Source organism: Taudactylus pleione, unplaced genomic scaffold, assembly GCF_031769625.1.
Source record: "Taudactylus pleione unplaced genomic scaffold, aTauple2 ptg000842l, whole genome shotgun sequence".
In the NCBI taxonomy this organism is placed as follows: Eukaryota; Metazoa; Chordata; class Amphibia; order Anura; family Myobatrachidae; genus Taudactylus; species Taudactylus pleione.
The window spans coordinates 5052647-5064961 of NW_028285244.1; the positions used below are offsets into that span (position 1 = coordinate 5052647).

The window sequence follows — 12315 nt, forward strand, 5'->3', positions numbered from 1 at the left end:
GCGCACAGACACCTTGCACCGGCCCTGACTTTTGGGCCAACGTAGCTGAGACTGAAAATGTGCAAACGTCTTTGGAAGTAGTTGGGTGACCTGGGCAGTTACTTGCACACTGCAGATAGGATGCATGAGTTCTTTTGCCACTACATCCAACATGAATAAGATTAGGAATGAGATAAATGGGTAGAGACGAAGAATATATCTGTAGTGTTACATTCTACAGGTATTACATAACTAATATCACTGACAATACATAAAGTGATATTGCTCATCCTGATATGGAGAAGTTTATTCATGTATTGTACCCATGTGCTTAACTGAAAAAGAAGTAATTACCTGTTCCTTTGTTAGCATTTTCTGCATTACAATGCTGGATCTCTGTGGCTAAAAAATATTTGGAATTTATAAATGGTTAGAATGTTCTTTCTTATAATGCTTTACTCTAATTGTAAAATGTTATGTCAACTTGGGCACCGCTTTTCTTCTGTGGAAATATTTATTAACATTTACTTGTATTTTTGTGTAAACATTAGTTATTTACATAGTAAAAATGTTATCTTCAAACAAAAATTTTTTTTTAACGTTTTTTGAGTCTTTTTGCGAGTAGGATGCATCCGGAGACTGTGCTGATTCATTTGATAAGGAAACAAGGGATCACAGTTTGTTTTTATTTTGTGACATTCAAGGTAAGGTCTGTGAAGTCTTGTTCCCCCTGAAAGTCCAAGTGCCAGTACTTAGGGGCTGATGTGCAGTTGAACTGTGGGCATTATTTATCAACAAGCTTTATAATTCACAACGAGTGATAAAACTCATTGCGTATGATAATGGTGCTCCAGCCAATCAGCTCCCATCATTCGTAAAGACACCATGAAAGGTCGCACCAAAGAAAAGAGTTTCTTTTCATATAGAGAAAATTATATTACTCTTCAGAGAAATGCAACACAACCCTCATTAATGCACATGTGACTCATTTCAGTTTTTATAGTGCTCAGGGGTGCTATTCCAGGAACTATAATGATTATATTCCAGAAAACAAGAAAAAAGTGGTCCCTATGTTATATATACATAGGGACCACTTTTTTCGGGTTTTATCACTCGTTGTCAATGACAAAACTCGTTGATAAATGAGGCCCTATATCTTGTGTGTTTTCATTCTGCAAATGCACCGGAGCCAAGGGTAAATAAGTGTGGCCGATACAGAGTCGTATGCAACTCAGTCACTTCTCCACAGGTGGGTGAAGGGGCGTAATTGGGAAGACAAAGTTCTGCAAGAAAGACATAATAGAGGGCTATGCCTAGTTATGTGTACATGTAATTACATCCGTTTTCAGAAGCTCGAAGACACAAAGGGTAGGCTCCGCTGAAAGTGAGCACTGAAGCATGCTATGAAACCAAGCATACAGAAAGAGGAGATCTGGCCATGACATATAGACAAATATTTGCATTGCTTTCATGCACACAATTGCTCTGCTAGAGCAATTACAGTTGTATAGGTTCTGCTTTAGCCCTTTATTTTCATTGGCTTCAGGTGCACTTATTATGCAAACTAGGCCTTATATCAAGCCATTTGTGGCACCCTGAGTCGAGCCGTGTGCCATCAAACAGCTCAGCGCGCCTTCACCTGTGGCACCAAGCCATCAGCTCCGAATCTCGCTTAAGCTGGGTACACACCTAACACATAAATCTGTAGATGATGGTTGTTCATACACACTGAACAACCATCATCCGTCATCTGGCCGCGGGTCCCACTGGCGTGTCGCGACGCTTTCCCCGCAGCCTCTGCTGCAAGGTACACACAGCACGATGCCCCAATATATCTGCAGATATATTGGGCATCGACTGTGCAGCAAAGCCAATGAATGACATCATTCACAGGCATATTATTATTATCCTTTATTTATATGGCGCCACAAGGGTTCCGCAGCGCCTTACAAAGTACAAAAACAAACGAGCACACAAGACAACAGTTATTAACAGTACAGACAATGCAGGACAAGTACATGATTTATAAACAATGCTGCATAACACCTAAATAAGCAGCAGGGTGTCAGTAAGCAGTTTTAGGCACCATTGTAAATGAAAGTAAAAGTAAGGCAAGAAGAAGCACGTGAGGAAAGAGGGCCCTGCTCGTGAGAGCTTACATTCTGAGGGGAGGGTCAGACAAACAGGGGTGACACAGATGGGCTAGATAGTGAGGAAGGAGCATAGAGTAGTGGGTTAGGATGAGCGCTGGAAAGCATTGAGGAAGACATGGGTCTTGAGGGCCCAGTTGAAGATTAAAAGCCAGGAAGCCAAGTGATGGAGGAATTTTGCAGGAGCAGTGGTGTCAGAGGGGTATAGCCAGGGTTTGGTGATGGCAAGGAGAATCAAGGCATTACAGATGAAGTGCTCATGAACAGGGACCAGTTTATTATAGACAAAACTGGCTTTCCAGAGGGAACAGGAGAGAGGGACAGAGTTAAGAGGCGAGAGGAGAATGAGATTATTAGGGTTGATGTAGTGTGGGGGTGATATTGATCTAGAGAAGGGGGATAAGGAGTGTGGGGTTATGTGGCTGGCTTCTGAATGAGGAAGGGTGACAGCAGGTGATGGGTAAGGTGGAGGTTTAGTGTGGTGTGGGGGGGGAGAAGGATAAGTATCTTGGAGAAAAGAGAGGGTGCAGAGTTTAGTGGTGGTGCAGCAGGACCATGGTGGGAGAGTAGAGAATAATATTGGAGTTGTGGGAGATGCAGATGAGAGACTAATATGTGATGAAGAGAGACAGTTGAGGGGGAGAATGTAGAGGGGACTATGGATGGAGAAAAGAGGTGAAAACTGGTGGTAGAGGAGAAAATAATGTAGCAGCTGAGTGAGGGAGGAGTAGAAGAAAAGAGACATCATGTAGATGAGGCAGTCGGGGGGGGGGGGGGGGAGTCAGTAGTAGTAATGAGTGTGAGATGAGGGAGCAGTACAGGTCAAAGGTCAAAATCAGATAAAAGGAAGAACAGTGCTGGAAGATGTAAAGGCACAACTACAATAGTATATTATAACCAAAAAAAGAGTATAGAGCTGTTAAAGTAGCAAGACTTGAGAATTAGTCTAAAGTATGAATATATGTATATATATATATATATATATAAAAAGAAAAAGGTATACGTGTGAAACAATGGTAGGTACTACAGTGGTATAAAGATAAATTGACAGTGGTATTGGAATGATTTAAACAATGTAGAGAAGAAACGCAAACATACAAGTATTAAATGTTCAGTAAGCAGGTAGTTGCTTACAATGATGAAGCAGGGTGTTGGCAAAAGGTGTGTCCAGGTTATAATGGAAGCTGGTTGCTGAGTAGCAGGGTTTCCAGAAGCTCAGAAGATCCTTAGCTTTTTTTCCCAAGTTATAGAGAGTTCTTTTAAAATGTTGTCCTCCTGTCTTCCTCCTGCTTAACTCCTGACTAACTCTTTAAGTTATGCTGTACATGTAGTCCCACTTAGAAAAACCCCACTTTGAAATAAAACCTAGCAGCCTTGTACAAGCCTAAAGCCTTGTAACCTACTGATTATATAGTTAAGCATAACATGTGTAGTCACTGATTACACCCACCCTCAATACCCTCACCCACACCAGAAACAAGTCATAAAATTCTAATACAAACAAGCAGAGCCAAAACAGCATCCCATGAAGCTAGGAGATAAGATCTGACTAGATAATTACATTTAAAGTTACTCTGGATTTTACAGATATTAATTAAAGACAGTATACCTAGCAAATGAGAATTCCAAACAGCATTGGTTTTTCTATAATAGATGCTATAATATCGCTGGTACACACTGGCCGACGCACACAAGATATTTTGGCCGATCAATTGATCACCCAATAGATCTGCCAGTGTGTACCTAGCATTAGTCTCTACTTTGTTAATATTCCCGTGTCATGTGACCTCCTCTGGAGACATGTGGGGAGGTCTGATGGGCATTTGGGGGCAAGCATGTGAGGAGGTCTGAGTGGCAGGTTAGAAGTAGTTTAGGAGAACTTGTAGGATCTCAGGGCTTGTGAGGGTCAGATTACATACGGAGGTATTTTGTGACAAGTTGGGTCTGAGGGAATGTGGGGCCCATCTGTAGCAAAAGTGAAAATTTGCAGCAAGTTAAGGGTCTGTGGCCATGCCAAGGTTGTTTCCCGATTTTTATTTATTTCATTTTTTTTATACTTCAATTTAAGGATTATGGGGCTCATTCTGAGTTGGGTGTAAATAAAAAAAAAAAAGGAGCAAAAAACAATTAAATTATTTATTGTCACGACAAAACATCAAATACAATGAAGTGAAATTACAAAACAGTCATATAAGAACATAATAGTATATCTGCTGTTTGACGGTAAAAAATAAAAATAGATTATGACATGTGCAGAGAGATTTAGATTTGGGAGGGGTGTGTCCAAAGGGACATCTAAATTGCAGTGTAAAAATAAAGCTGCCCAGCATTTGTGGGCTACATACAAAAGCAGCCAGTATTTACCCTGCATGCAAAAATAATAAATAAATGTACCTCTTGCATTGTGACATTGTTTGTTCCAGAAACACAGTTACTTGCTTTTTTGCTTTGCTCCCAACTCAGAGTCAGCCCCTATGTGTTGCCCTTTTGAAGGCTGGAGCGTTGTGCCAGTGACCAGTACATCAGTTTGCCCATCACTCTTCTAACATATGATTCATTTGAGCTTTTACATACACATAAACACACAGCTGACTAAAGTGATAACCCATTTGTGGATGGCTGCCATAGAGTATTTCAAGGAAAATTAACTATAACACTGTGACAACTCTATAAGTGTGTAAAATAATTAAAAACACACTCCATACTGGCCACTTAACTGTATTATACACAGAAAAAATATGCATACACCCAAAACACGCACAAATAATAACATAACATTTAATAAACTAATCTGATACTGCCACGGATGTGGCTGGTGAGTCAATTACAAATGTTATAGTGCTCATCTGAAGATTAAACCAAAGAGTTCTGAACTGCCAAATGCATTTGGTGCCCTCTAGAAAGAGAAAAAGTATCTATAGTGTAAACTTTTTCTGCAGAAATATACAATAATGAACTAAAAATCACTTGTATGGATGTCATGGGTAACATTCCTGAGTTATGTGTGAGAACATGTAACCACCTCTAGGGCATGCCAATCATAGGGGCTGATGTATCAAGCAGTGAAAAGGGTGGAGAAGTGGACCAGTGGAGAAGTTACCAATGGCAACCAATCAGCTTCTATCATTTTATAGAATGTACTTGATAAATGCGACCTCAAAGCTGATTGGTTGCTATGGGCAACTTCTCCACTGGTCCACTTCTCCACCCTATTCACTGCATGATACATCAACTCCATAGTATCATAGTGGAATGACAGGTGAAGCATGGAGTCAATTCCTTTGTTACTGCACCTCTAGTGTATGGAGGCACTGGATCCTGGGCACTAACTATCAACAATGATCTCGCTGTGCGAGCGGACTCTCCGAAGATAGAGGTGACGATTGCTGCGCTTCCGCAGCAGGAATTAGGCATCCTGAGCTGTGGCTGATAGGGTGCCGCTGAAGGATTTCCTAAAATAGAACCAAAATAAGAAGCAACAGCCATCACAGCAGCCTAGAAACTTGCTCCAACTCTGGACTTGTACCTCACAAAACTGAAGTTCTCAGGCAGCCACCAGGGCATAAAACATACTGGCTTACTCTCATGGAACGTCCGGGAGGCTCCCGAAAGTCGGGTGGCACTCCCAGCCACCTGGAAGAGTGGGCAAGTCTCCCGGAGCTGGCCACCACCCACCTGCAGCCACCCACTTACCGAGTGGAAGTGGGCAGTCCGAGCGGCTTTGCATGCTGCATTGTGTATTTGTGGCACTGCTCCCCACTTCACCAACCTGGCAGCCAGGAAGTCGGCAAGTATAAAAGGGGGAGCAGTCTGAACTATTTGCACTGCTCACTATACTCCTGTGTTCCCAATGGCTGCCTGAGAAACATTATTAATGTTACCCATCTGTAGCTAATTCACACTGTAACCTGTATGAATAAAAAAGGTTTGTTAGTTACAAAAACGGCAATTCATGTTAAGCTGGCCATCTCATGCCAAAGTCTCCCCTTTCGGTCTTCTACTGAATATAAACATGAATTCAATCACAATTGTACCATGATCACTGCTATGCTATTTAACTGGTTTAAGTTTTGCCTGCACACAGACTTTAAAGACTAGTACTCCCAAGCAATATCTGCTATCAGACACTCAGACACCTAAGGCAATCACCTGGCACTAGATAGGGAAGGGAGCTACAACATTGCTTTGTTCATAAAAACCCAAGTGGACTGGTGATTACTGGTGAGTGTGAGTAAAAACAATCAAAAACAAAAATGTCACTTTTTGTTATTAAACTTTTTTGCTGGATTGAGGAATGCACAGACAAACTCACAACACAGAATACTTTCCATTACTAATGTATATTTCCTACACAACTCCATGGCAGCCATTCAACAATGTTTTTTTAACACCTTAGTCAACTTTGACTGAAAAAAAAAGAAAACATCCCTGGAAGGCAGAGGTGTTGGGCACAATTGCAGGCCCGGGTGATGGAGGTACAGTATTATCATTTAAAAAAAAAAAGACAGTGTGAAAAAGAACACATATTACCAAGTACCAACTTAAATGTGTCATGCACAGACATAAATGCATATACCACAACATTGCACAAATAATAGCCACATAAAACTCATCATACCGTAAATGAGAATGGGGCTCTTGGCGGTGGAGGAGGGGGAGCAGTGTCAGCTTGTAATAGGGAGAGTGGAGAAGGAATGGAACCTGTGCTGAAATATGAATCACAACTTGGTTTTGAACCAAAGAGAGCCGATCTGCCAAATGCGTTTGGAGCCTCTCCTGCTGCCCTGGTCAAGTCTAATGCGCTCTAGGATCAGAAAACAAAGTGTAAATATTTTCTGGAGAAATATACAATAACAGTCTAACAGTCACTAGTACAGGGCAGCCCTGGGTTATGTGTGGGAAAATGTAACCACCTCTGGGACATGACCGTATCATAGTGGAGCAACTAGGGCGTCAAAATAGCCACTCCGATGCCCAGGAAAAACACTTGGCAACACATTAGAACTAGAGAAAAAGAAGCCTTGATTGCATATTGAACACCTGCCATGCAGTATTTTAAGGAAAATAAATGAACAGTGTGACAACTCCAATTGCAAGGAAATAAAAACAAAACAACACATTTCTACCCACCTAAATATTCTGCACACAGAAATAATATGAGATATGGTAAGAACTTACCTTTGTTATCTCTATTTCTACAAAGTCCATAGGGTTCCACAGGATACCTTGGGGTATAGGTGATGACGTCAGGCATCAGGCACCATAGAGTTAAGTTTTCAGCCTCCCAGGATGCACCAGGGTCCCCCTCCTATACCCCTCCCCCAAGCCAAGGCATCTCAGTTACGTACCAAGCCATAGGCCGGAGGAGGAGAAGGAAGAGAGAGAAGAAAGATCTGGACACACACAAGAATCACATTCTCACCAGAGGGAGACGGAAAAAAAACGGTGACCAGAGTAAAGCCCATCTGCAGCACAGGTGCGACAGGGCGGGAGTCCTGTGGAATCCTATGGACTTCGTAGAAATAGAGATAACAAAGGTAAGTTCTTACCGTATCTCATATTTTCTACATCAGGGTCCATAGGGTATCCACAGAATACCTTGGGAATGTCCCAAAGCAGTATCCTTTAATGGTGGGGACGCTCCTGTGCTGAAAGGATTATCCGCCGCCCGAAGCAAGCATCCTGAGAGGCAAAGGTGTCAAATGCGTAATACCTCACAAAGGTATGGACAGAGGACCACGTGGCAGCCTTGCAGATCTGGACTGCAGAGGCACCACGTCGAGCTGCCCACGAAGGACCCACAGACCTAGTGGAATGAGCCTTCACAGAGGATGGAACCGGAAGGCCTTCATGAAGATAAGCTTCTGAAATTGCCATACAAATCCAACCTGCCAAAGTTTGCTTTGAAGCAGGCCAATCCTTTTTACGGAAGCCATAGAGGACAAACAAGGCGTCCGACTTCCTAAACGCAGAAGTGCGGTCAACATAAATCCATAAGGCCTGCACAACATCCAAAGTGGCCTCACCCACTGAAAGATCAGGTGAGTTAAACGCCGGCACAACGATTTCCTCGTTGATGTGGAAACTTGAAACAACTTTGGGAAGGAATCCAGGACGAGTGCGCAGCACCGCCCTGTTCCTATGAAAAATCAGAAAAGGGGGTCTACAGGAGAGAGCCCCTAAGTCAGAAACACGTCTGGCCGAAGCAATGGCCAGAAGGAATATTGTTTTAGCTGTCAGCCATTTAAGGTCCACTAACCTCTCGATCGACACCACTGGAAGAACGTATGCCACACACGATGGTATATCCTTGCAGAGGATGGTTACCGAGCTCTTAGCATGGTTTGTACCACAGAGCCGGAAAACCCCCTGGACCTTAACATGGCCATCTCAACAGCCACGCCGTCAAAGACAGCCGAGCCAGGTCCGGGTGAAGACAAGGACCCTGTGATAGCAGGTCCGGACGTAGCGGCAACCGCAGAGGAATGTCCACGGACAGACTCTGAAGGCCTGAGAACCAGTGCCGCCTGGGCCACTCGGGAGCTATCAACAGGAGTGTACCTCCTTCCTGTTTGAATTTCCGGATTACCCGCGGAAGAAGGGAAAACGGAGGAAACAGAAAAGCAAACCAGAATGTCCACTGGACGGACAGAGCATCCACCAGAGACGCCTTTTCGTCTCTTGTTCGAGACCCGTACAACGGCAACTTGTTGTTGTGCCGTGACGCCATGAGGTCTATCTCTGGAAGACTCCACCTGTCCACCAGAAGTTGAAAGACGTCCTGGTGCAGAGACCATTCCCCCGGAAGTACGTCCTGGCGACTGAAAAAATCCGCTTCCCAGTTGAGGACTCCCGGGATGAATACTGCTGATATAGCCGGGAGATTGCGCTCCGCCCAGACCAGGATGCGGGACACCTCTACGAGTGCCGCCCGACTTTGGGTTCCTCCTTGTCGATTTATGTAGGCCACGGCGGTGGCGTTGTCCGACTGGACCTGCACGGGGTGACCTTGGAGAACCCGATGTGCCTGCTGGAGAGCATTGAAAACCGCGCGGAGTTCCAAGATGTTTATTGAAAGCTCCTTCACCTGCCCTGGAACAAGTGTGGACCCGTGACAGCTCCCCAGCCCCGAAGTCTGGCGTCTGTTGTTAACAGGACCCAGTTCGCCACCGAAAATGGGAGGTGGGTCATCTGCAACCACCAGGCTAGAGACAGGCGAACCTCCGGAGTGAGCACCATCGCCTGGGACTTTAGACTCTGAGGCAGTCCATTCCATTTGGACAGGATCAATTGCTGCAGAGGTCTGTAGTGAAACTGGGCATATTCCACCATGTCGAATACTGACACCATGGAGCCCAGCAACCTTATCGCCGAGTGCAGAGACACTCGGCGACACTGTAGACAACTGCGCACCCTCAACTGCAAGGCAGAGATCTTTTCCCCCGTCACAAAGATCCGTTGCTGTCTGGAGTCCAACAAGGCTCCGAGGTGCAGAATCCTCTGAGACGGGATCAGGGTGGACTTTTGCCAGTTTATCAACCAGCCGTGACATTGCAGTACTGCAATCGTCAGGTCTAAATGGCGTAGAAGGAGCTCTGGAGATCCTGCCACCAACAGAAGGTCGTCCAGATACGGCAACATGCGGACTCCCTGCAGCCGCAGGTAAGCTGCCATGACCTTGGTGAACACTCGTGGTGCTGTCGCCAGGCCAAAAGGTAACACCCGGAACTGGAAGTGATCGTTGCGGATTGCAAACCTGAGGAACTGCTGATGGAGCAAAAGAATAGGGACATGCAGGTAAGCGTCCTGTATGTCCAATGACACCATGTAATCCCCAGGTTCCAGCGCCAGAATGATGGACTGTAGGGTCTCCATCCGAAACCGTGGCACCCGCAAGGACTTGCTGAGGGCCTTGAGGTTGAGTATCGGACGGTACGACCCATTGGGTTTCTGCACCAAAAATAGATTGGAATAGAAACCCTAGCCCCTCTGGGAGAATGGAACAGGCACTATAACTCCAGCCTGGAGCATAGTGTGCAAAACCTTCCGCAGTTCCAAGGCTTTGTTCCGGTCTAATGGAAGGCCTGTGGTGAAGAACCGGGATGGGGGCCTGTGCCGAACGGAGAGGGCATACCCGTGAGAAACCACCTCATGAACCCAATTCTCTGTCGTGGTTATCGACCAACACTGGGCGAACTGCAGCAGGCGGCCTCCCACTTTGGGATCTCCCAAAGGGAAGCCTGGACCGTCAGGCCGTAGGTTTGTCATCTGACTTAGGGGCTGGACGTCTGGTACTCCAGGCCTGTTTCCTGGGCTTGGCCGATTTCTTGGGCCCAGGCTGTCGGGGAAAAGACTGGGCTTTAGGCCTACCCTGGGCCCTGTAAAGCCGAAAGGACGACATACCAGAACTTGAAGGGACCGCAGCAGACGGGAAACATGCAGATTTGGCTGCCGCCAGCGTGGCTACAATTATTTCCAGATCCGGACCAAATAGGACTTCTCCATTAAAAGGCAAAGTTTCTAAGCCCTTTTTGGAATCAGCGTCCGCCTTCCCAAGATCGCAACCATAAGGTGCGACGAGCAGCAACAGCTGCCGAAGAATCCTAGATGTGAGGATACTGATATCCAAGGCCGCTTCATTGATGTAAGTGGCCGAATCCCGGAGATTGCCAACCAACTCGGCCTGTTCAGCCGAACAGTCGGAATCCAAAGACGCCTCCAAACTATCAGCCCAGTGCTCCATAGCTCAAGCTACCCAACATACGGCCATAGCCGGTCTGGATGCCCCCCCCGCAAGGGAATAAATGGACTTTAGGCAGATCTCCACTTTGCGGTCCGTAGCATCCTTCAAGGAGGACATGGAGGATATGGGCAAGGTGGCACTTCGGACTAGGCGTGTCACATGAGAATCCACTTGTGGAGGGGATTCCCACTTAGAAAAATAATTGTCCGCAAACGGATAAGCCACGGCTAAGCGCCTCTGAGGCTGATACCGCTTACCAGGGTGTTTCCACGCCTCCTCTAAATGGTCTACTAACTGACCCGAAAGAGGAAACACTGTGGCGTCACCCTTAATATCCTTAAAAAAGGCATATTTGGACTTGGACACCGGAGGATCGTCATCCTCAATAACTAAAGCCGTGCGGACTGCCCGAATAAGGCCAGGAATATAAAACTTGGACTTAGCGTCCGACTCTTTAGTACGGAGAGGTTCTTGGTCAGATAGATCCAGAATCTCCCTATCATCGGACGTCACGTCGTCATCCTCATAAGGAGCAGACAGAGAAGCCACAGGCCGCTTAAGTGGCCGCAACACAGACTCCCCTTGTAACACGTCCGACAAATGCTGTACCAAATTTGTCAGTGAATTAACCCAAGCAGGCTCCTGTGAAACCTGGGGAGGGGAAATAGGGAGACTGTGGGGTACCATCAGTTATCTCGGGAACCCCTGCATGGGTGACGACACCACTGACTGCTGGGACAACCCCATCTGGGAAAACGCAGGTGGCGGAGCTAACTGGCCCACTAGGGTTGTAAGCGCCTTAGCGAAACAAGCCCAGGCAGGTTCCTGTACCAGAGCCGTGACAGTAATTGGCCGCGCCAATAAATAACACTGCTGACATAGCCCCTCCGCGTTACCCTCCCCCTCCGCTATTGGTACATTGCACTTAGTACACATAAGCTGGAGAGGAAATTCACTCTCAGACATGATGGTAAGTATGTGACCCCTCTCACTGATACTCGTATAGTGGGAGAACCACCCTGCAATCACTGCACCGCAAGGGCTTTAGCAGAGGAAGAGCAGGGACAGTAAAATGGCTGACAGTAGAAAGTGAAAGTACAGGCAGCAGATGCTAACAGAAGTCACATACAATGTAGAAGAAATCAATCTCTGCACTATCAGCGCTGTTCTTCAACTACACAGAGTCTGGTAGGACACAGCGCTGCATACACAGACCTGTAGTCAACGGAGAGGTATGGCGGGGGACCCAGACCGCGATGCCACCGATCAGCAGCTCCAGCAGCGTTTACCATACAAAGATGGCCACCGAGGAGCAGAGAGGAGTCCGGCCTGGGGGAGGAGTGCTGCCACAGGACCAATCGGCAGCGCAGAGAGGGCTGTGTGCAGCGGGGGAGGCGCTGGCTGTGTATAGGGAAGGCGTGCTCCCCTGGCACGCAATTAACC

General features: G+C 46.1%; 1 protein-coding gene across 1 annotated transcript in view; it reads right to left on the minus strand.

The window, feature by feature from the left end:
* Positions 1-12315, minus strand: part of PARP4 (poly(ADP-ribose) polymerase family member 4) — a 271504-nt gene that overhangs the window by 34383 nt on the left and 224806 nt on the right. The window contains exons 40-41 of the mRNA XM_088458553.1: positions 6748-6933; positions 334-381 (exon numbers count right to left, since the gene is read on the minus strand). Of these exons, the coding sequence (XP_088314679.1) occupies positions 334-381; positions 6748-6933 (234 nt within the window). The remainder of the gene's footprint in view (positions 1-333; positions 382-6747; positions 6934-12315) is intronic.